At 34.5% G+C, this 25,063-nt stretch overlaps 1 protein-coding gene across 1 annotated transcript in view; it reads right to left on the bottom strand.

The window, feature by feature from the left end:
• LOC127948418 (adhesion G protein-coupled receptor E3-like) overlaps positions 1–25,063 on the bottom strand; it is a 52,482-nt gene that overhangs the window by 9,480 nt on the left and 17,939 nt on the right. The window contains exons 3-18 of the mRNA XM_052544852.1: positions 14,737–14,793; positions 9,560–9,610; positions 7,204–7,254; positions 5,732–5,782; positions 5,590–5,640; positions 5,424–5,474; positions 5,244–5,294; positions 5,064–5,114; positions 3,585–3,635; positions 3,443–3,493; positions 3,277–3,327; positions 3,097–3,147; positions 2,917–2,967; positions 1,704–1,754; positions 1,527–1,577; positions 1,387–1,437 (exon numbers count right to left, since the gene is read on the bottom strand). Coding sequence (XP_052400812.1) covers positions 1,387–1,437; positions 1,527–1,577; positions 1,704–1,754; positions 2,917–2,967; positions 3,097–3,147; positions 3,277–3,327; positions 3,443–3,493; positions 3,585–3,635; positions 5,064–5,114; positions 5,244–5,294; positions 5,424–5,474; positions 5,590–5,640; positions 5,732–5,782; positions 7,204–7,254; positions 9,560–9,610; positions 14,737–14,793 — 822 coding nt within the window. The remainder of the gene's footprint in view (positions 1–1,386; positions 1,438–1,526; positions 1,578–1,703; positions 1,755–2,916; positions 2,968–3,096; positions 3,148–3,276; positions 3,328–3,442; positions 3,494–3,584; positions 3,636–5,063; positions 5,115–5,243; positions 5,295–5,423; positions 5,475–5,589; positions 5,641–5,731; positions 5,783–7,203; positions 7,255–9,559; positions 9,611–14,736; positions 14,794–25,063) is intronic.

Below are 25,063 nucleotides of genomic sequence, written 5' to 3'. Positions count from 1 at the left end.
TTACACTACAAAATGGAACAAACTTTTACAGTCAGTGATATAAGTAGGTTATGTATTTATTTATGTGTCTTTTCTAAAATGTGCAAAAAATAATAATGTCTCATTGAGATAAAAGACACCAAACTTCAATCGGAAAGCTTCTGAAATCAGATAAAATATGAAACCATACGTAATATTTATGAAACACTTTATCTTAAAGCATGATAATATATACAAGCATAGCTAATTCCATTAAAAAAAAAAAAATCTTAATACTGTAGATGAGACTAATTCCCAGTTCGCATGGGATCAGCATTATCTGAGGACATTGTGTGATTTCCCCACCACACACACACACACACATAATGTTGTGTGGTGCATTCACAAGGGATAAACAAAGCCTGTGATTCTACATGAATTTACCGACTTATCAACTACATATGATGCCAAGACTTTGTGTACTGTAACATTATATCTTAAATAGGAGAATGTTCCTTAATGCATGCTGTTATACATGTCATCATTCTTTTTCTTTTGCTCTTTTGCTCTTTTGCTTCTTTTCAGCTTCTCTTTCTTCAAATTGTAGTTTGGTGTATAGCGATATGATCCAGCACCCAAAACACTATCAAAACACTCCACCTGTGTGCCATATCCATTTTTGTGAAGAATGGATAAGGCACACAGGACACAAAAACATTGAACAAATTATATACGATCCAGCAAGATCATGGCCAAATCACACAGATGCTGATTTGCATGGGACTAATATTATCACAGGATCTCGGTGTTCAGTGAAATATGGTAGGTAATTTGCAGGGGATTTTTTTCTGGCCAATTGGCACAGGATTAAGATTACAGACAACCTCCAAAATTATTACAAATGACCAGAGATCACCAAGTAATACAAATCCTGTGCAAATAGGGCTTAACTTTGTAACAGGGCCATTAAAAATGGGCAAAGCACACAATCAGAGTACATTCATTTAAGTAAGGAGAGTAATATTATATGTAACATGAAGAGAAAACAAAAAACAAAAAAAAACAACATCAAATTTAACTCATTTGTAAAAATTAAATGAATAGGGGAGTGCGGGGCACAAACAAATGATGAGTTAATGGTAACACACATGGTTTAAATATTTCCAGACATACTAGGATAACAATTTACAGTATTTAACCTCTGGTCATATCAACACTATATAGAGAAAAATGTGCACCAAAATTAAAAAATATCTTAAAAATTTAAGAGATGAAAAGTAACATTTTCATCTCAGTTTTGAAAAAGTTTTAATCTAAGGAGTTGTTAGGTTGTGTACCACTCTCCCTTATGTGCTAGTGACTGTTAACATTATGAGGCAGAAATCAGCACTAAAACTTGGATGAAAGGAAGTCCAGCATCATACTAACCTGTAGAAGTATGACCTGTAAATGCTGTGGACGTGATTTGCGGTAAAGGAACTGAAACACAACACATAGAAAGGTGTTATATCAGACTCAGATTAGGAGTTTCTTGGGAAGGCCACATTCCAGTTCAGCTACACATTCACCTGTAGTAGTGGGACTGGTAGATGTTGTGGAAGTGACCGTGTGTAAAGGAGCTGAAACAGTACCAGATGGAAACAGATGTTAAAATCACATCCAGATGATGAACGGTGTTGTTCAGGAAAATCATCAAGATAAAATCCCTTTTAAAAGAAACACATTCCATCTATAATTATCCTCACCTGTAGAAGTAGAACTACTAAATGTTGTGGAAGTGACTGGCTGTAAAGAGACTGAAACAAAAACAGAAGGAAACAGATTTTAAATCAGAATCAAATGAGTTATGCAACAAAGAAATTGAGGGATTTCTTTTTTTGTCTGTGTGTAAAGATGCAGCAGGTAGTGGGGTAGCACAAATTGGTGTTTAAATGGAGCAAACTATAGCCAATGTTCCTGTGTGCAGAGAGTAGAGAACGGAGAACAATGAGAAGAAACCATCCATCTGAACACAGTTTATTCATGGAGCTCTCTTCTAATGAGGAGGTTATTTGAGTCCAGTGACTTAGGCCTTGTCCACACTAATATGTTTTAGTTTAAAAACACATCTTTTTGTCTCCATTTTGGCCTTCCGTCCACGCTGAGACAGCGTTTTTTGGTCAAGGAAAACTGAGCTTTTTGAAAATGCTCTCCAAAGTGGATACATTTGAAAACGATGATGCAAGTGCTGGTTTCTTTCAGCTTTTACTGAAAGACGAAGAAGTTGCCACTTTGTCGGGACAATCTGCTGTATATGCATCACAGCCTGAAAGTATGCTGCTTTATTTGTTTTTGTGTGGTTTATTACATTTCAAAAAGTAAGTTCTATTATAATTATAATTGCACTTACCTGTACATAGTTAATGCAGTTTTTTAAGTGGTTGTTGACATTTTATCTAAAATTTTATTTTGCAATTTTTTTTATTTTTTTTTTATAATATTAATGATTTACGCTACCACTCTAATATGTCTTGCAATATCTGTGCATGCAAAGGTTCTGATCTATCCTCTTGGTCAGTATTCTCAGGGTATGAATCCGGCTCAAATTGGTATGCTGATATTGACATTATGCTAACAGCTGCTTTGGCAAGGGGTGGGGCAATACTGGAACACCATCTAAACTGTTCGCCAATCACAGCTTACTGGGACAACTAACCAGTCACAAACACATTTCGTTTTTTGGAAGGTGGACAAGATCTAATCAAGCTGTTTGAGCCAGGCTGGGGAGAAAGGAATTGTAATAATGTCAATTATGTGAAAAACAATGTGTTTTTGAACCACTAAGCATTATAGCATGTTCTAATGCCCCCCAAAACAAAATCAAGACTTTGTAAAAGAGCATAATAGGATGTCTTTAAAGAACCTAAATAAATAAATAAATAATCTGACTAAAAAAAAGTGTTCAGCAATTATTCTCACCTGCTGAAGTAGAAGTAGTAGATGTTGTGGAAGTGGCTGGTTGTAAATGAACTGAAACAAAACATGTGGAAAGCAGAAATTCAGCATTTAAGACTGATTTAACATCTGTGTTCATCATGAAGACAGGTATTAGTAGGAGCTTCTCTTGAAAGCCACATTTCAGTTCAGCTACACATTCACCTGTAATAGTGGGACTGGTAGATGTTGTGGAAGTGACTGTGTGCAAAGGAGCTGAAACAATACCAAAGTGAAACAGATGTTAAAATCACATCCAGATGATGAACGGTGTTGTTCATGAAGAAAATCACCAAGATAAAATCCCTTTTAAAAGAAACACATTCCATCTATAATTATCCTCACCTGTAGAAGTAGAACTACTAAATGTTGTGGAAGTGACTGGCTGTAAAGAGACTGAAACAAAAACAGAAGGAAACAGATTTTAAATCAGAATCAGATGATGAAGTACTGTGTTATGCAACAAAGAAATTGAGGGATTTCTTTTTTAAAGGTCTAAAATTATTTTCACCAGTTGAAGTGTAACTAGTGTATGTTGCTGACGTGAACGGTTGTAAATTATCTGAAACAACAATGTGAAAACAGATGTTAAATCAGGAACAGATGGAAAAGCTTCTTTTGAAGGCCACATTTCAGTTTGACAGCACATTTACCTGTAGTAGTGGGACTGGTAGATGTTGTGGAAGTGACCGTGAGTAAAGGAGCTGAAACAATACCAGATGGAAACAAAATTGGATTGGATGATGAACTACGATGTTCTTCATGAAAAAAAAAAAAAAAAAAAAAAAAAAATCAATAATAAAGAGGAATTAAATTTTATGAAACCACATTCAGTCTAGAACAGAAGTTAATAATCCTGGTCCTCACAACCCCCAGCTCTGCAAATTTTGCATTTAGTTTCACTTCCAAGGTTTGTTCCATTCAAAGGATATCCAACCATGTTTGCAGTTCAAAAGGAGCGTATATTCCTTTAAAAGCGTGAAAGACTTGACTGCTTTGCAAACATCATTACATTAAATAACTCTTCTCACTTCTGTAGTCGATTTTGTCTGTGTGTAAAAATGCAGCAAGTAGTGGTGTAGCACAAATTGGTGTTTAAATGGAGCAAACTATAGCCAATGTTCCTGTGTGCAGAGAGTAGAGAGCGGAGAACAATGAGAAGAAACCATGTCCATCTGAACTCAGTTTATTCATGGAGCACTCTTCTAATGAGGAGGTTATTTGAGTCCAGTGACTTAGGCATTGTCCACACTAATATGTTTTAGTTTAAAAACACATCTTTTTGTCTCCATTTTGGCCTTCCGTCCACGCTGAGACAGCGTTTTTTGGTCAAGGAAAACTGAGCTTTTTGAAAACGCTCTCCAAAGTGGATACATTTGAAAACGATGATGCAAGTGCTGGTTTCTTTCAGCTTTTACTGAAAGACGAAGAAGTTGCCACTTTGTCGGGACAATCTGCTGTATATGCATCACAGCCTGAAAGTATGCTGCTTTATTTGTTTTTGTGTGGTTTATTACATTTCCAAAAGTAAGTTCTATTATAATTATAATTGCACTTACCTGTACATAGTTAATGCAGTTTTTTAAGTGGTTGTTGACATTTAATCTAAAATTTTATTTTGCAATTTTTATTTTTATTTTTATAATATTAATAATTTACGCTACCACTCTAATATGTCTTGCAATATCTGTGCATGCAAAGGTTCTGATCTATCCTCTTGGTCAATATTCTTGGGGTATGAATCCGGCTCAAATTGGTATGCTGATATTGACATTATGCTAACAGCTGCTTTGGCAAGGGGTGGGGCAATACTGGAACACCATCTAAACTGTTCGCCAATCACAGCTTACTGGGACAACTAACCAGTCACAAACACATTTAGTTTTTTGGAAGGTGGACAAGATCTAATCAAGCTGTTTGAGCCAGGCTGGGGAGAAAGGAATTGTAATAATGTCAATTATGTGAAAAACAATGTGTTTTTGAACCACTAAGCATTAGAGCATGTTCTAATGCCCCCCAAAACAAAATCAAGACTTTGTAAAAGAGCATAATAGGATGTCTTTAAAGAACCTAAATAAATAAATAAATAATCTGATAAAAAAAAAAAAAAAGTGTTCAGCAATTATTCTCACCTGCTGAAGTAGAAGTAGTAGATGTTGTGGAAGTGGCTGGTTGTAAATGAACTGAAACAAAACATGTGGAAAGCAGAAATTCAGCATTTAAGACTGATTTAACATCTGTGTTCATCATGAAGACAGGTATTAGTAGGAGCTTCTCTTGAAGGCCACATTTCAGTTCAGCTACACATTCACCTGTAATAGTGGGACTGGTAGATGTTGGGGAAGTGACTGTGTGTAAAGGAGCTGAAACAATACCAAAGTGAAACAGATGTTAAAATCACATCCAGATGATGAACGGTGTTGTTCATGAAGAAAATCACCAAGATAAAATCCCTTTTAAAAGAAACACATTCCATCTATAATTATCCTCACCTGTAGAAGTAGAACTACTAAATGTTGTGGAAGTGACTGGCTGTAAAGAGACTGAAACAAAAACAGAAGGAAACAGATTTTAAATCAGAATCAGATGATGAAGTACTGTGTTATGCAACAAAGAAATTGAGGGATTTCTTTTTTAAAGGTCTAAAATTATTTTCACCAGTTGAAGTGTAACTAGTGTATGTTGCTGACGTGAACGGTTGTAAATTATCTGAAACAACAATGTGAAAACAGATGTTAAATCAGGAACAGATGGAAAAGCTTCTTTTGAAGGCCACATTTCAGTTTGACAGCACATTTACCTGTAGTAGTGGGACTGGTAGATGTTGTGGAAGTGACCGTGAGTAAAGGAGCTGAAACAATACCAGATGGAAACAAAATTGGATTGGATGATGAACTACGATGTTCTTCATGAAAAAAAAAAAAAAAAAAAAAAAATCAATAATAAAGAGGAATTAAATTTTATGAAACCACATTCAGTCTAGAACAGAAGTTAATAATCCTGGTCCTCACAACCCCCAGCTCTGCAAATTTTGCATTTAGTTTCACTTCCAAGGTTTGTTCCATTCAAAGGATATCCAACCATGTTTGCAGTTCAAAAGGAGCGTATATTCCTTTAAAAGCGTGAAAGACTTGACTGCTTTGCAAACATCATTACATTAAATAACTCTTCTCACTTCTGTAGTCGATTTTGTCTGTGTGTAAAAATGCAGCAAGTAGTGGTGTAGCACAAATTGGTGTTTAAATGGAGCAAACTATAGCCAATGTTCCTGTGTGCAGAGAGTAGAGAGCGGAGAACAATGAGAAGAAACCATGTCCATCTGAACTCAGTTTATTCATGGAGCACTCTTCTAATGAGGAGGTTATTTGAGTCCAGTGACTTAGGCATTGTCCACACTAATATGTTTTAGTTTAAAAACACATCTTTTTGTCTCCATTTTGGCCTTCCGTCCACGCTGAGACAGCGTTTTTTGGTCAAGGAAAACTGAGCTTTTTGAAAACGCTCTCCAAAGTGGATACATTTGAAAACGATGATGCAAGTGCTGGTTTCTTTCAGCTTTTACTGAAAGACGAAGAAGTTGCCACTTTGTCGGGACAATCTGCTGTATATGCATCACAGCCTGAAAGTATGCTGCTTTATTTGTTTTTGTGTGGTTTATTACATTTCCAAAAGTAAGTTCTATTATAATTATAATTGCACTTACCTGTACATAGTTAATGCAGTTTTTTAAGTGGTTGTTGACATTTAATCTAAAATTTTATTTTGCAATTTTTATTTTTATTTTTATAATATTAATAATTTACGCTACCACTCTAATATGTCTTGCAATATCTGTGCATGCAAAGGTTCTGATCTATCCTCTTGGTCAATATTCTTGGGGTATGAATCCGGCTCAAATTGGTATGCTGATATTGACATTATGCTAATAGCTGCTTTGGCAAGGGGTGGGGCAATACTGGAACACCATCTAAACTGTTCGCCAATCACAGCTTACTGGGACAACTAACCAGTCACAAACACATTTAGTTTTTTGGAAGGTGGACAAGATCTAATCAAGCTGTTTGAGCCAGGCTGGGGAGAAAGGAATTGTAATAATGTCAATTATGTGAAAAACAATGTGTTTTTGAACCACTAAGCATTAGAGCATGTTCTAATGCCCCCCCAAAACAAAATCAAGACTTTGTAAAAGAGCATAATAGGATGTCTTTAAAGAACCTAAATAAATAAATAAAAAATCTGATAAAAAAAAAAGTGTTCAGCAATTATTCTCACCTGCTGAAGTAGAAGTAGTAGATGTTGTGGAAGTGGCTGGTTGTAAATGAACTGAAACAAAACATGTGGAAAGCAGAAATTCAGCATTTAAGACTGATTTAACATCTGTGTTCATCATGAAGACAGGTATTAGTAGGAGCTTCTCTTGAAAGCCACATTTCAGTTCAGCTACACATTCACCTGTAGTAGTGGGACTGGTAGATGTTGTGGAAGTGACCGTGTGTAAATGAGCTGAAACAATACCAAAGTGAAACAGATGTTAAAATCACATTCAGATGATTAACGGTGTTGTTCATGAGGAATATCACCAAGATAAAATCCCTTTTAAAAGAAACACATTCCATCTATAATTATCCTCACCTATAGAAGTAGAACTACTAAATGTTGTGGAAGTGACTGGCTGTAAAGAGACTGAAACAAAAACAGAAGGAAACAGATTTTAAATCAGAATCAGATGATGAAGTACTGTGTTATGCAACAAAGAAATTGAGGGATTTCTTTATTAAAGGTCTAAAATTATTTTCACCGGTTGAAGTATAACTAGTGTATGTTGCTGACGTGAACGGTTGTAAATTATCTGAAACAACAATGTGAAAACAGATGTTAAATCAGGAACAGATGGAAAAGCTTCTTTTGAAGGCCACATTTCAGTTTGACAGCACATTTACCTGTAGTAGTGGGACTGGTAGATGTTGTGGAAGTGACCGTGAGTAAAGGAGCTGAAACAATACCAGATGGAAACAAAATTGGATTGGATGATGAACTACGATGTTCTTCATGAAAAAAAAAAAAAAAAAAAAAAAAAAAAAAAATCAATAATAAAGAGGAATTAAATTCTATGAAGCCACATTCAGTCTAGAACAGAAGTTAATAATCCTGGTCCTCACAACCCCCAGCTCTGCACATTTTGCATTTAGTTTCACTTCCAAGGTTTGTTCCATTCAAAGGATATCCAACCATGTTTGCAGTTCAAAAGGAGTGTATATTCCTTTAAAAGCATGAAAGACTTGACTGCTTTGCAAACATCATTACATTAAATAACCCTTCTCACTTCTGTAGTCGATTTTGTCTGTGTGTAAAAATGCAGCAAGTAGTGGTGTAGCAAAAATTGGTGTTTAATTGGAGCAAACTATAGCCAATGTTCCTGTGTGCAGAGAGTAGAGAGTGGAGAATAATGAGAAGAAACCATGTCCATCTGAACTCAGTTTATTCATGGAGCTCTCTTCTAATGAGGAGGTTATTTGAGTCCAGTGACTTAGGCATTGTCCACACTAATATGTTTTAGTTTAAAAACACATGTTTTTGTCTCCATTTTGGCCTTCCGTCCACGCTGATAAAGCATTTTTGGTCAAGGAAAACTGAGCTTTTTTAAAATGTTCTCCAAAGTGGATAAATTTAAAATGTGCTGGTTTTACTGAAAAAGCTTTTACTGAAAGATGAACCAGTTGTCACTTTGTCGGGAAAATCTGCTGTATATGCATCACAGCCTGAAAGTATGCTGCTTTATTTGTTGTTGTGTGTTTTATTACGTTTCAAAGTTCAAGTTCTATGCTGTTTCTGCAATTTAATACATATTATAATTGCACTTACCTGTAAATAGTAAATGCAGTTTTTTAAGTGGTTGTTTACTTTGTATCTAAAATTTTATTTAGCCAAAATAATAATATTAATAATAATAATAATAATAATAATAACAATAATAATTTACGCTACCACTCCAATATGTCTTGCAATATCTGTGCATGCAAAGGTTCTGATCTATCCTCTTGGTCAATATTCTTGGGGTATGAATCCGGCTCAAATTGGTATGCTGATATTGACATTATGCTAACAGCTGCTTTGGCAAGGGGTGGGGCAATACTGAAACACCATCTAAACTGTTCGCCAATCACAGCTTACTGGGACAACTAACCAGTCACAAACACATTTTGTTTTTTGGAAGGTGGACAAGATCTAATCAAGCTGTTTGAGCCAGGCTGGGGAGAAAGGAATTGTAATAATGTCAATTATGTGAAAAACAATGTGTTTTTGAACCACTAAGCATTAGAGCATGTTCTAATGCCCCCCAAAACAAAATCAAGACTTTGTAAAAGAGCATAATAGGATGTCTTTAAAGAACCTAAATAAATAAATAAAAAATCTGATAAAAAAAAAAAAGTGTTCAGCAATTATTGTCACCTGCTGAAGTAGAAGTAGTAGATGTTGTGGAAGTGGCTGGTTGTAAATGAAATGAAACAAAACATGTGGAAGCAGAAATTCAGCATTTAAGTCTGCTTAAACATTGTGTTTATCTTGAAGACGGGTATTAGTAGGAGCTTCTCTTGAAAGCCACATTTCAGTTCAGCTACACATTCACCTGTAGTAGTGGGACTGGTAGATGTTGTGGAAGTGACCGTGTGTAAAGGAGCTGAAACAATACCGAAGTGAAACAGATGTTAAAATCACACCCAGATGATGAATAATGTTCTTCATAAAGACAATCATCAAGAAACACATTCCATCTACAGTATAATTATCCTGACCTGTACACAGCAAAATCCCCAGTGTTAATTTAACACTCTGAGTGTGGACTCATATAAACACTGAAGCAGTGTTAAAAGTAACACTGAAGCAGAGTTGAAGTTAATGAGATAATTAAGAAGTTAATTGAGTTATGATTAAGCATTATTGAGGACATCTGATTTTAACAAGCAGAATCACCAAACGAGAAAATCACAATTTGTGTGTCACCATTATAGTGGTCAGTGTTTGCTTTAGTTGGGATCTTGGCTTGTAACTTTTTACTTTTAAAGTTTGTTTGTCAAACCAAGAGCAAAAATCATCGTGTGTTGATGATTATGCTTTAATGCACTCGTTGTTTGACATGAGTCACTGAACTCATTTACAGTCTTTTCTCAAAGTAAAACTTCCATTATTGATTGTCACAGCTTTGTTTTCACAATGAAAAAATCTGTATTTTCTATACATTTTGTAGGTATCTCTTGCAAGTGATTCTGATTTTTTTTTTAATTAGGTAATTCTAATTTTAGGCACACACAGATAACAATAATCAGCGTATGAATCTCAACAACGGTGACAAACAACATATTCAGATAAACAGACCAACTCTGAACATCACAAAACTAGATACAAAATGCCAACATGCTTTTTTGATGGTCACCGTTGTTGTGATGCTCACGCTGATTCCTGATGTCTGTGTATCTAAATAAAATATTTCTTTTTTTACGTAGAACTAACTATTAAAAACATGTCATACTATGTCAGAAATTCTGGGTTGCTTACTTTTCTTTTTCACTTAATTTATGTATGCAGTAAAGACACTCAGACATTCAGGTCACTCTATAACAAATAGCTCAAATCACAATCAATTGTACACATGATTGCCTTTGCTGTGGTCTGTCTGTATGATATAATTCAGTCACCACAGCCACATAAAATCTAAAGATAATAACTGAAGGGTCAAGATCCCAACTAAAGCAAACATTGACCACTATAATGGTGACACACAAATTGTGATTTTCTCGTTTGGTGATTCTGCTTGTTAACATCAGGTGTCTTCAATAATGGTCAATCATAACTCAATTAACTTCTTAATTATCTCATTAACTTCAACTCTGCTTCAGTGTTACTTTTAACACTGCTTCAGTGTTTATATGAGTCCACACTCAAGAGTGTTAAATTAACACTGGGGATTTTGCTGTGTAGAAGTAGAACCAGTAAATGTTGTGGAAGTGACTGGCTGTAAAGAGACTGAAACAAAAACAGATGTTAAATAAGAATCAGATGATGAAGTACTGTGTTATGCAACAAAGAAAGTCATTGAGGGATTTCTTTTAAATGGTCTTAAAGCATTTTCACCTGTTGAAGAAGAACTAGTGTATGTTGTGGACATGAATGGTTGTAAATGATCTGAAGCAACAATGTAGAAACAGATATTAAATCAGATGCTCGATAAATGTGTTCTTCATGAAGACAGTAATTAGGAGAAGATTCTTTTGAAGGCCACATTACAGTTTGGCAACACATTCACCTGTAATAGTGGACAAAGCATATACTTTTCCTCCCCTATATATCAGGAAAATATGCTGCTCCTCATTATTTTAAAGTGAAGTAATCAAGAAATGTTTATTTATATCGTCCAGTGATGATTCTGAAAGGACATACCTGTAATCTGTTGCTGTAGTTACGAACACAATTTCATGATCATCGTGCTCTTATTTTAGTGCAGTTGTCTCACAGCCACTGCGTTCAAATATTTAGATAAACTTTATAAAGTATCATCTATTATTAAATTAAATTAATATATTAAATCTTCACCGATACCCATTTTGTGACCATTATTGAGCCGATTATTTTCAATCATCTGGAATGATTCGGGACATTCTACATTTAACGTAGATTTATGCATTAAAATGTTTTTTTTTTTTTTTTTTTTTAAGACCAAACTCAGTAAACACATTAACAATGAAGCATTCTATTCACAGACAAGCAGATGAGCCCAGAATGCAATGTGTTTAATTCCGTGTTAAGCTTTTTCCTCCCATAGAAAACCATTAGACTACAAGGAATGTGGCTTAATGCATTAAAACGTGTTTTAAAAAGACCAAACTCAGTAAAATTTTTAATAAAGCATTCTATTTTATTACATTTATTATTCGATTAAATTTATTACTACATGTAAATGTATTTAAAGGCAAGCAGGTTATGGGAATATGGAGCCCCGCACATGACATACAAAAAAAAAAAAAAACCTAAACTAAACGTGCTTTTGTTCTGTCCAAGCGGTGCAATGAGAACTCCGTAAGCTCGATGGAATCTGGAATCATTGCAGAAATCCAGGTTTCTGTGAGGAATATAATGCGCAGAATTGTTTCTCGAAACAACAAAAAGACAAGATTGTAACCTCTCGCAGTGGTGAGCAGGGGCGAAATGTGCTGGGGGGCTTTGATCGGTGATGGGGGGGTTGTGTAGGGTGCATTGGTTTGTTCGGGAGGGTGATATAATTTTTTAATTTTTTAATTTTTTTATAAATATCATGATTTTATCATGATTGTTTGTCAACTTTTTCTATTTTGCCTAGCTGTTTGAGCATTACAGCTAAAAACTTATATTCCTATGAAAAAGACAAAGCTTGTTACATTAAAGTTACAAAATATGAGAACTAGTTGTGGGCATAGACTAATTTTTTTAATCTAGATTAATCTCACTGTAATTTTGGTTAATCTACATTAAAATGGCTCATTTGAATTCTGCCGAAGGCATTCAGAATATGTGTGCTACCCAAATAAAATAATGACTAAAAGTACGAGGGCCTGGTCTAATGCACCACCTGTCTTGAGAAACCCGTTCAGTGGTTCTCAACCTTTTTTTCCAGTGGGATACACTATGTTCCAAGTGCAAGTCTCGCGGGCCGCACGCATATAATTTACATATTACGTCACAAATACAAACCAACCTGATTTATAATACTATAACCTAAATATTATGATATCTACTCCATTACATTCATTGAAATAAATAAATAATTCTACTCCCCATGAATAAAACACCTGATGCTGTCGGGAGCTGACCAATTTTGTGAAATTAAAGATTAGACTCTGTATGGATCAATAATTGATGATTATCATCACCAATATAAAGTATAACAACCTACACCTAGGTACAGGTGAACACCTGATGGCATTTCTTCTGGGCTTTTGAGTTACAACAAATGTGTTTTAGAAACACACGGTAATAACAGCCAGAGAAAAGACTAAGACAGAAATCAAGGGTCAAGAGCCCAACTAAAGCAAACACTGATCTCTAACATGGTTACTTCAAATGAAACAATAAATCAACATCTAAACCTTAGTTCATTCTCAATAAGATCTTCTGTAGACGTCTGACAGAAATAAAGTCAGTCTGGTTATAAATAAGTGGAGCGGGTGAGACAATTTTCTTATTTTTTGGCTTAAAGAGTAAAAATGTTCCACTCTAAATTTTATGCAATACAACTTTGTTAGGTATGAATGTAAAAAATTATTATTTTGCACAAAATAGAGGAGACAATAACGTTTCTTTTGATACTTTAGCTGACGTGCTATATTGAGCTAACCTTGAGATTTAGCCAACTTTTGGGGCAAGTTGTCTCAATGACTTTGGGGCAAGTCGTCACATATGACAACTTGCCCCAGTACAAAAAAAAAATACATAGAACATGCTCAAAAAAACATTGAAATGTATTTCTGGAAAATGGTTTTGCGCCATCCTATGTCATAGATCGACCCATTCAGAGCCCTGCCAGGCCCCAGCAGCATCTCTGGTCTGTCTAGCATGCCCAGTTATGCTTCTGCTATCACCAGCTCACCCTAACCCAGCAATGCTATTGCTGACAGCGGACTACCAACTAGAGCAATTCTTAGAAATAGAAAAGCAACTAGAAATAGAAAAGAATAAGGCTGAATCTAGCTAAAAGCGGTTTTAAATTTGTTGTATGCGAGTCAAAATCTGGACCTTCTAAAAACAAGGCAGTTAAAAGAAGAAACTAAAAGAGTCATCATCAGATGATGAAGAGTGCTTCTGCCTCGACTTTGTGGAGCCATTTTCAAACATTCTTCTAAAAGAGTCGTGGGTAAAATGTGTAAAAATCAACAAATGGGCCCATGATGCTTGCATTTCAGTCCAGGCAATTTAGGTGTGCCAGAATTATGACTCTGAAGATGAGTCTGATTAGTCAGATACAGGTAATCTGTTTTGTTCAGAGGTTAAACATGTTAAGTTAAGCGAGTTATCTGCAGTATTTCATTCAGTTATCATGGATCTATGTGCAAGCCAAAGAACGTTTGGGTTTAAAGTTCAAAGTAAAGTGGTCTTGCCCATTGAATGTGTTTTGATTGAAATGTGTATTGTTTGGATTGAAATAATAGTTTTTTCCAAATTCTATAGACATTTTTTTTTTTTTTACATTTTACAATTTTAAAGTTAAAATCAATAATCCGAATTGAATAGTTGTGTTCTTATTTTTAGATAGTCTAGTGTGACAACTTACCTGCCGATGGGGCAAGTTGTCACAAGTGCACATTCTCTATTGAACAGTCTACAACGCCGTAATAATATAAGATATGAAAATGTAATGAAAACAACATATGTGCCCAAGACTTCATCCTTTCATTTGGTATGACATTTATATCATTTTGATCTACGGCGCTCATTAAATGTTAGACAGTTTGAAAAGTGTGACAACTTACCCCGCTCTCCCCTAATTAAGCACATATTAATGCCTTATTCTACATGTCTAATCCTACCCAATAACTAAATTTAACAACTACAGAACTAACTCCTAACAAGCAGCAAATTAGGAATTTATTGAGGGAAAAGTCATAGATAATACTGAATAAGTGTTCCCTATTCTAAAGTGTTACTGTATAATATTATTATTATTTTTTTTTTTTTTTTTTTTTTTTTTTGCAGCACAAGCACACGTCTATTCAGCAGCAAAGATCTGTATGTAGATTAGAAATTATTCAGTCAAGTCAATAAGGTGCATTGCATTACCTGTAGAGAGGGTCACTGGTGTGACGGCTGTAGAGCTGGTGTTAACGCTGCTAACATCTGAAAGTTTGGATGAATAGTGATTAATACACAGAGACACAAATATCATGAATGTGTAGAAAGAGCTGATGTAAATATAATTACCTGCACAGTATGCATAATTGCATCCAGCTGGTCTAACCAGCTCATAGACATAATAGTTGCCTGGACAGGCTTTGACTTTAATGGGGTAAGACCCCAAATAGCAGCAGTAATTGTTATGGTAACCACAGACATCTCGAGTGACAACTCCATCCTGAACTGTTGGGTGTCCATCACGAATCCACAGTGCGATAAAAGTGCCACAGCTACCCAATGCAACACATGTGTCTGGGATCCGAGCGCTCAGACCGTTAATAAAGAGACGATACCAGCCGCTCCAGGAGACTGGGGTGACACACTTTTGGGAGTTTGATAGCTGACTGCTGTTGGTTCTCCATGGATCGTCCAGCACAGTGTAGTTGTAGCAGGGGTCAGGAAGAGTAGCTGTTGTGAAAATATTACAAGAAATTAGTATGTTTCTGAAAAAGATGTTCTTATGTGATGTTATTAGCAAAACAATTTGGTCCCACTTTATATTAGGTTACCTTATTTACCATTTGCTATTTATAATACTTATACTATTTACTATTTATTAGGGCTGCTCGATTCTGGATAAATTGAGAATCACGATTTGTTTTGGTCTCATATAGAGATCATGATTCTCCTATGATTCTTTTTTATTATTATTACTATTATCATTATCACAAGTATATAAATTAATACTTTTATTTTGCAAGGATTCTTTACATTTATCAAGTGTGAAAGTCATTTATAAAATATTTCTATTTCACATAAATTTTGTTCTTCTGAACTCTATTAAATTTTTTTTTAAATGTACTCATCTGTTTTCAACATAATAATAATAATAATAATAATAATAATAATAATAATAATAATAATAATAAATAATGCTATTTTGAACAGCAAATCAGAATATTAAAATAATTTCTGAAGGATCATGTGACACTGAAGACTGGAGTAATGATTCTGAAAATTCAGCTGTGCATCACAGAAATAAATTACAGTTTAAAATACATTCAAATAGAAAGCAGTTATTTTAAATTGTAAAAATATTTCAAAACTTTACTGTTTTTGCTGTACTTCGGATCAAATAAATGCAGGTTTGGTGAGCAGAAGAGACTTTAAAAAACATTACACATCTTACGGTTCAAAAACTTTTGAGTGGTAGTGTATATATAATATATTTAAAACCCCAGTTTTTTTATTATTATTATTAGAATGATTAAGTTGTTTAAATCACTGATTCAATGAATCACTCATAAACCACTCACTTGTTTCATTACTGGATGAATCAGCGTTTTTGAACGATTCTCTTGAATTAAAAATTCATTCATTGACAATTACATTAAGAAACTTGTCGCCACCTAGTCGTAAAACAATGCCATCGACACGAACATTATTTGAAGCGCAGGACTTTCATAAAGTGGATTTGCTATATTTTGATTGCTCCCATATAGACATCAGTGTTTACATCTGAACTATAAACTTTATCCCAGTGTTTCTGTGTTAATATAAATGACTGTAAGACAGAAATATTACTGTGTAGTTGTTTTTTAACCAAACATACACAGCAAAATCCCCAGTGTTAATTTAACACTCCCCAGTGTTAATTTAACACTCTGAGTGCGGACTCATATAAACACTGAAGCAGTGTTAAAAGTAACACTGAAGCAGAGTTGAAGTTAATGAGATAATTAAGAAGTTAATTGAGTTATGATTAAGCATTATTGAGGACACCTGATTTTAACAAGCAGAATCACCAAACGAGAAAATCACAATTTGTGTGTCACCATTATAGTGGTCAGTGTTTGCTTTAGTTGGGATCTTGGCTTGTAACTTTTTACTTTTAAAGTTTGTTTGTCAAACCAAGAGCAAAAAGCATCGCGTGTTGATGATTATGTTTTAATGTAATTGTTGTTTGACATGAGTCACTGAGCTCATTTACATTCTTTTCTCAAAGTAAAACTTCCATTATTGACTGTAACCGCTTTGACTCCACAATGAAAAAAACCTGTATTTTCTATACATTTTGTAGGTATCTCTTGCAAGTGATTCTGATTTTAGGCACACACAGATAACAATAATCAGCGTATGAATCTCAACAATGGTGACAAACAACATATTCAGATAAACAGACCAACTCTGAACATCACAAAACTAGATACAAAAAATGAACATGCAAACAGCAAAAGTAAAATATAGTTAGAATAAAAAGTTAAAAAGACAGTTCAGCTCATAATTTATTCATGCCGCAATGCATGATGGGAGCCATGGATGAGTTTTTATTGGCTACAACATGCTTTTTTGATGGTCACCGTTGTTGTGATGCTCACGCTGATTCATGATGTCTGTGTGTCTAAACAAAAGACTTCTTTTTTTTTAACGTAGTACTAACTATTAAAAACATGTCATACTTTGTCAGAAATGCTGAGTTGCTTACTTTTCTTTTTCACTTAATTTATGTACGCAGTAAAGAAACCTAAACTCTGGCATTCAGGTCACTCTATTGCAAATAGCTCAAATCACAATCAATGGCACACATGATTGCCTTTGCTGTGGTCTGTCTGTATAATATAATTCAGTCACCACAGCCACATAAAATCTAAAGAAAATAACTGAAGGGTCAAGATCCCAACTAAAGCAAACATTGACCACTATAATGGTGACACACAAATTGTGATTTTCTCGTTTGGTGAGTCTGCTTGTTAACATCAGGTGTCTTCAATAATGGTCAATCATAACTCAATTAACTTCTTAATTATCTCATTAACTTCAACTCTGCTTCAGTGTTACTTTTAACACTGCTTCAGTGTTTATATGAGTCCACACTCAAGAGTGTTAAATTAACACTGGGGATTTTGCTGTGTAAAATTGAATTAAATAATATTAAATTAATGCATTTAGCAGACACTTTTATCCAAAGCGACTTACAGTGCATTCAGGCTAACAATTTTCACCTATCATGTTTTCCCAGGGAATCGAACCCCCAACCTTGTGCTTGCTAATGCAGTATTCTACCACTGAGCTACAGGAACACTTCAAGACGTTGTGAAAAAATAAGTGAAAATTTCACTTACTAACTTTTTTATTTTGGAAAAGTTTTTACACTAACAAAAAAACCCAAAACAGATATTCTAGAAATTTCTAAATGTATTTTTTTTTTCAAAACAGTTTTATCAAATGAGGGTAAATAAGTCTCTCACTTCTGTCCCTTTAAACCAGTTTACAGCAAAGACAGCACGAAGGACTGGATGCACATGATAAATATTCTGCAATTAAGAAAACAGACAAAAGAAATAGCACTGTAAAACCCGATAAGTAAAATTTACTCAAACCGTTTGAGTAAATAGATTGCCTTGATTTAAACCATGTACGTTTTAAAACTTTGCATTTAAGTAATTAAGTGATTAACTAAGTGCTGATTGAACATTAGTGATGAACAGCTGCTGTTAACAAACAGAATCACTGAAGAAAAGAGAAACACAAGAACTACTACAACTGACTTCAGACACAGCCTTAGATGAAATCAACTGAAATAAAATACATGAAATCTCTCAAGATCTGATTAAACAACCCCACAAACAGCATCAGCAGCTCCACTTATTAATAACCAGACTGACTTTATTTCTGTCAGACGTCTACAGAAGATCTTATTGAGAATGAACTAAGGTTTAGATGTTGATTTATTGTTTCATTTGAAGTAACCATGTTAGAGATCAGTGTTTGCTTTAGTTGGGCTCTTGACCCTTGACTTCTGTCTTAGTCTTTTCTCTGGCTGTTATAACCGTGTGTTTCTAAAACATGTTTGTTGTAACTCAAAATCCCAGAAGAAATGCCGTCAGGTGTTAACCTGTACCTAGATGTAGGTTGTTATACTTTATATTTTATGGCAACATCATTTGGTATGAAAAGAGCCTCTCAGTGTCTCTCAGAAGTCAAGATGGGCAGAGGATCTCAAATTCCCCCAATGCTGCACACTGTTAAAAATCGCTGTAAAAAAACGGCCAAATTTCGACAGTAAAATACTGTTTTTCATTTAAACAGTGCATTCTGGGTAATATTCATCGTTTTCGAGAAGTAGCCTGCTGCTATATATCGTAAAATAACAACGTTCAAATTCGACACTCAGCGGCTGTGTTTCAAATCACACCCTACACCCTCATTCACTATTCCCTACATGAGTTTACTAATATAGTCCACCTGACAGAGAGAATGAACACTAATGAGTGAATTCAGACAATGATCAACAGCTGCTGTTAATGAGTAGAATCACTGAAGAAAAAAAAACATAAGACAAACACATGAAATACAACTGACTTCAGCCACAGCCTTAGATGAAATCAACTAAAGATTTAAACGATCAACAAACAGCTTCACCAACTTCACACATTACTAACCGGACTGACTTTATTTCTATCAGATCAGAGATCAGAGATCAAAAGATCTTATTGAGAATTAAAGAGATTTAGATGATAATGTTACTGTTTCGTTTAGCGTCACCATTGTGGAGATCAGTGTTTGCTTTAGTTGGGCTCCTGACCATTGACTTTTACACTTTACATTTTGTTTTATTGCTGTATTTGTATCTTTATGATGCATCTGTTGAAGCAGTATTAATTTTGATAGTCAAGTGATTATGGTTGTTTCTAACAGGCATGATCTACTAGACTGACTTAAAGTGTTGCTATAATAATCAAATATTAATTTGGTGTTGAAATATTTGAGTCAATGACACTTCAATTTAGTAAGATTTAAAAGTAGTGAGATAACCAGTATTTATGGATTTAACGACTAGTTTTAGTTAAAAAGTATTTCGGGCAGCAGTCCCCACAACACTCAAAGAGAGAAATCAACAATCAGCATATGAATCTCAACAATGGTGACAATCAAAAGGTTCATGATGCAATGCATGCTGGGTACCAGCACAGGATAAAACTCATCCATGATTCCCAGCATGCATTGCTGCATGAATAAATTATGCCCCTGAATTGTTCACTTATTTTCTTGAATTCTTATGTGCTTATAATTTTGCATTTGTTTTAAGTTTTAGTAGCATGTGTTGTGATGTTCAGAACTGATCTGTTCATTTATTTTGTGGATTGTCACCATTGTTGTGATTCATACGCTGATTCTTGATATTTCTGTCTAAATTTCAGCAAAGGTTTTTTTTTATTTATTATGAGTGACATTTTCTTAACAGTCTTTCATAACTTATGGCTCAGCAGTGTTCCTTCTCATGCTGTAGAATCAATATTCAATAAGAGAAGAGATATGGGATTAGATCAGAACTAATAGTATTTGTTCTTGTCAATCTATAAACAACAATATCAGATTTTTTTTCTTCTGTGTACTTTTGTTTTGCTATAACAGGTTCCAAAGGCACATTGTTACAGCATGAAAAACAAACAAAAAACCTTAGTTGTTGAAAAGCCATCACGTTCAAGAGCCCAACTAAAGTAAACACTGATCTCCATCATGGTAGTGAAAAAAACACCTAAACCTATTTAACTCTCCATAAGTTCTTCTGTAGACAGCTGACAGAAATAAAGTCAGTCTGGTTAGTAATGTGAATCTGGTGAAGCTGTTTTAGTAGTTGTTTAATCAGATCTTGAGAGATTTGATGTATTCTTTTATTCAGTTGATTTCATCTAAGGTTGTGGCTGAAGTCATTTGTCATTTGTAGTTCTTGTGTTTCTCTTTCCTTCAGTGATTCTGCAGGTGTTTATCACTAATGCTCAATCATCAATTAATCACCGAATTATCTCATTAACTTCACTGATTCAGTGTTACTCTAACACTCTGTAGTGTGCACACATTATAAGTGTTCATTTAAAACTGAGGATTTTCTTGTGGGGTTTAAAGGGTTAAAGATTTAAGATGAAGAAAAAACTGAATGAAACATAATTTAACAGTAATAAACTGTAATTAATTTACAGGAAACAAACTGTAGAAAAACAGTTATTTACTGGCACCCCTGCTGCCAGTAAATAACTGTTTTTCTACTGTTTCTTGCCGTAAATTAATGGTTGCCAGCAAAAAAAAAAAGGGTTTTTCTACAGTTTTTTGCCGTTGAGTCAAGGAAAAACAGTAATATACTGTAAAATGTAAACGTCAGATTTACCAAATGAAAAATAAGTTAATTTAACTAAAATATTTGTGAACATCCATAGAAAAAAAATTAGGCAAAGTCATACACTGATAATGAGAGTAAATACTGAACTTGACTGTATTAATGTGTGTTTGCACAAGAGAGATCGTTTAGTTTAATGTAGTTTTGTTGTTCACCATTGTGCTGTAGAGTAGAGCTGGTGCTTCAGTCAATGATGAGCCACAAATTCTGATTTTCTGCTGCTTTATATAAAGGCAGTAAATGTGGAGTCGCTGATACAGTGGTGATCTCTGTGTTAAGTACTTCAGCACATACATGTGTAATACAGCTGACAATGAGCTGCAGTCATTTGAGTAAAAGTCATGTATTTAGTTACTTTATTACTGCACATTAAGTGTAAGAAATATTCCTTCTCAGTGGACTCAAATGAAATAAGTTCATAGTACTAACATCGTAGGAATGCTAGTTTAAAAACTCGAACTGTTTGAAGCAGTGGGAGTGGAGTTAATTTCCATGGTAGAATTTACGGTAAAATACTGTTAAAAAATAAGAGTGGTAAATTAATGGTTAAGAGCTGTAAATTAACAGTACTTTACTGGCACCCCTGCTGCCAGAAAATTACTGTTACTTAACAGCAAAAAATTTTACAGTGTGCGGTGAAAAATAGTGGAGTAATATCAGAAAGGATATTCTCAGAGAAAAATTGCAAAGAGTTTGAAGTTATCATCATCTACAGTGCATAATATCATCCAAAGATTCAGAGAATCTGGAATAATTTCTGTGTATTAGGGTCAAGGCCAAAAAACCAGACTGGATGCCCCTGATCTTCGGCTCTTAGACAGCACTGCATCAGATACAGGAACGCTACTGTAATGGAAATCACAACATGGGCCCAGGAATACTTCCAGAAAACATTGTCGGTGAACACAATACACCGTGCCATTTGCCGCTGCTGGCTAAAACTCTATAGGTCAAAAAAGAAGCCATATCTAAACATGATCCAGAAGCGCAGGTGTTTTCTCTGGGACAAGGCTCATTTAAAATGGACCGTGGCAAAGTGGAAACCCGTTCTGTGGTCAGACGAATCAAAATTTGAAGTTCTTTTTGTAAAACTGGGACACTATGTCATCCGGACTAAAGAGGACAAGGACAACCCAAGTTGTTATCAGCGCTCAGTTCAGAAGCCTGCATCTCTGATGGTTTGGGGTTGCATGAGTGTGTGTGGCATGGCCAGCTTACACATCTGGAAAGATGAGCACCATCAATGCAGAAAGGTATATTCAAGTTCTAGAACAACATATGCTCCCATCCAGACGTCGTCTCTTTCAGGGAAGAACTTGCATTTTCCAACATGACAATGCCAGACCACATACTGCATCAATTACATCATCATGGCTGTGTAGAAGAAGGATCCGGGTTCTGAAATGACCAGCCTGCAGTCCAGATTTTTTTTGTCGCATCATAAAGAGGAAGACCTAATTGAGCAACTAGAAGCCTGTATTAGACAAGAATAGGACAACATTCCTATTCCTGAACTTAAGCAACTTGTCTTCAGTCCCCAGACGTTTGCAGACTGTTATAAAAAGAAGAGGGGATGCCACACAGTGGTAAACATGGCCTTGTCCCAACTTTTTTTTGTGTGTTGATGCCATGAAATTTAAAATCAACTTATTTTTTCCCCTTAAATTGATACCTTTTCTCAGTTTAAACATTTTAAACAATTTTTTTGGGAATCAGGTTTTATATTTAGGCCTAATAAGACATTCTGTTTAAATGGTTAATAAAAATGATTTGTGATAGAAAATGACACTGATAGAATAATTTCTGGTGAGTGCAGGTTTGTAAGTAAATTAATTTCATTTTTCAGATTTAAAAATTAAATAAAAAAAGATGTGGATGAAACCCTGATTTTATGCTAATTAGTCACAAAAACGACAGTCTTCTTTAGGCTATTCATTTTATGTGAGAATTAAGAATAAAAAAAATCTGCTGGCATAATTTGGAAGAATACAAATCATTAAAGCACAAAGACCTGCATTTATCTTAAAGTAATTAGTTATTTTCCTACATAGCTTCTAAATATAATTTTCACTTGCTGCCTTTCCAACCTAAGGAAATAGTAATAGTAATAATTGTTGCCAATTCAGATGAGATCTGATAAAGCCATGGATTTACAGTAGGCCTAAGTGTATAGTTACTTCAACCCTGATACTACATCAATAATTTGATAACTGAAGAACGGCACACAGCAGTAGATAAGCTGATGCTAGGTTTAGACATAACACAAGGAATAAATTAATTTGTTTTATTTGTACAGACTGCAATGTAACTGTAAAATAACTGTAAAATAATGTAAATATTTAACTTCGTAGTTCTGTGCATACAGTATTTGTTTACATGTGCACTAGAACTGTTTGTAAGTGTGTATTGCTACTAGAACTTAAATTTCAGAGTACATCTGTGCAATAAAGGTGTTCTATTCTATAAATTCAGTATAATGAAAGGGTGTAATATATTTAACTGATACAGTAATTGTCAGGTAAAATACTATTGCAAACATTATTAAATTATGTCAACCATTGCCTTTTGAATTACATTACCTTTAAAATTGTTATATTGCAAAGCTAAATATTATATGAAGTACATGCATCTTCAAGAAGCATCTAAAAACACATCTCTTTCATCTTTGACCCTCAAACTCTAGCACTGTCTATTCTAATTATATTTTATATAATTTTTATTTATTTATTCTAACTGATAGTTTTTCATCCAACACTACCTTTCTGTATTCTTTTTCAATTAATTCTATTTGTTTTTATTTTATTTGTATTGTATGTGTGTATGGATGTGTGTTGTATATATATATATATATATATATATATATATATATATATATATATATATAGATAGATAGATAGATAGATAGATAGATAGATAGATAGATAGGTAGATAGATAGTATTTAATAATTAATGATCTACTTAAAATGCCCCACATACCAAAACAAGTGGTTAGCGTGATTTCAACGGACATTTAAACCATCTCTGATTTTTATTATAGAGTGTTGTATTGTGATTGTACATACTGTAACTATGGCTGTGATCGTTAAACAAAAACGTGTTCTTTATCCTCGCAATGAATACGCGGAAGTGAGCGCATATTGGTTAGTCTACAGTATATAATGTTCCAGATATAATTGTTTGTGCTCTGCTTTAACACTGGGTTTTGATATATAGGCATAAAACATAAATATCTTACTGAAACTTGTCTATTAAAATCTGTTTGCATGAAATTTAACTTTGAAATATTTTAAATGTTGCCCCGCTTTTACTTCTCAAACCTCATATTTTCTAAGATATAATGCTGAGAAAACACGGAGGAACTTTGTGCTTCGCGAGTTACCCATCGTGTGATGGGAGCTCAGCGACCTACTCCTTTGAAACTATCCACTGCGCATGCGCAAAGCAAGCAGGACGCCACCGTGGGAAATAGTTAGACCTACTACACAAATAAAGAAAAATTGAGACAACGTAAATTCGATCCATTATTTCGTTTTGGTTTCCTTGTTTATTATATTTCCCGTTTCGAGCTGAAAGCTATGAAACAAACGACAGTTTTTCATATTTGGTTCATACAGAAAAACAGAAAAACAAAATATTGATTAGTTATTTCGTTTTTGGTTTGCCAGATTAAATGGAATAATTGAATGACCGGATGATACACGGACCCACATCTTACCTTAACCAGTGAAATTGACTGAATGGCGGGATTGGCACTGAATAGTGTGGTAAAGTTGCAGTTCAGGAGATTAACAATTAATAAGATTATGTGATATGAGACTCACCGCTCAATGGCACCTTTTATCGGCCCTGCTGGTAGGAATTTTTTATCCCCCTCCGCTGGGACAGCTCCTGAGTGATTCTCGTTTACATCATGAAGCAGAGGTTCAGACTTGGGTCCAAACACCACTGGCCACGAGCCTTGGGCTCTGCTCTCATGGAGAACATTTATTTATATTGCATATTTTAATTTAGATGAACTAGAAACAATGTTTAATTTATAAAGGTTTATTTTGAAATGTAAGTCAGTAATAATTGGCTTAAGCCACAGCCAATGGTGA

This window comes from Carassius gibelio, chromosome B1 (assembly GCF_023724105.1).
Source record: "Carassius gibelio isolate Cgi1373 ecotype wild population from Czech Republic chromosome B1, carGib1.2-hapl.c, whole genome shotgun sequence".
In the NCBI taxonomy this organism is placed as follows: domain Eukaryota; kingdom Metazoa; phylum Chordata; class Actinopteri; order Cypriniformes; family Cyprinidae; genus Carassius; species Carassius gibelio.
The sequence above is the reverse complement of the archived record's forward strand: the minus strand, read 5'-3'. Positions and strand labels throughout refer to the sequence as shown.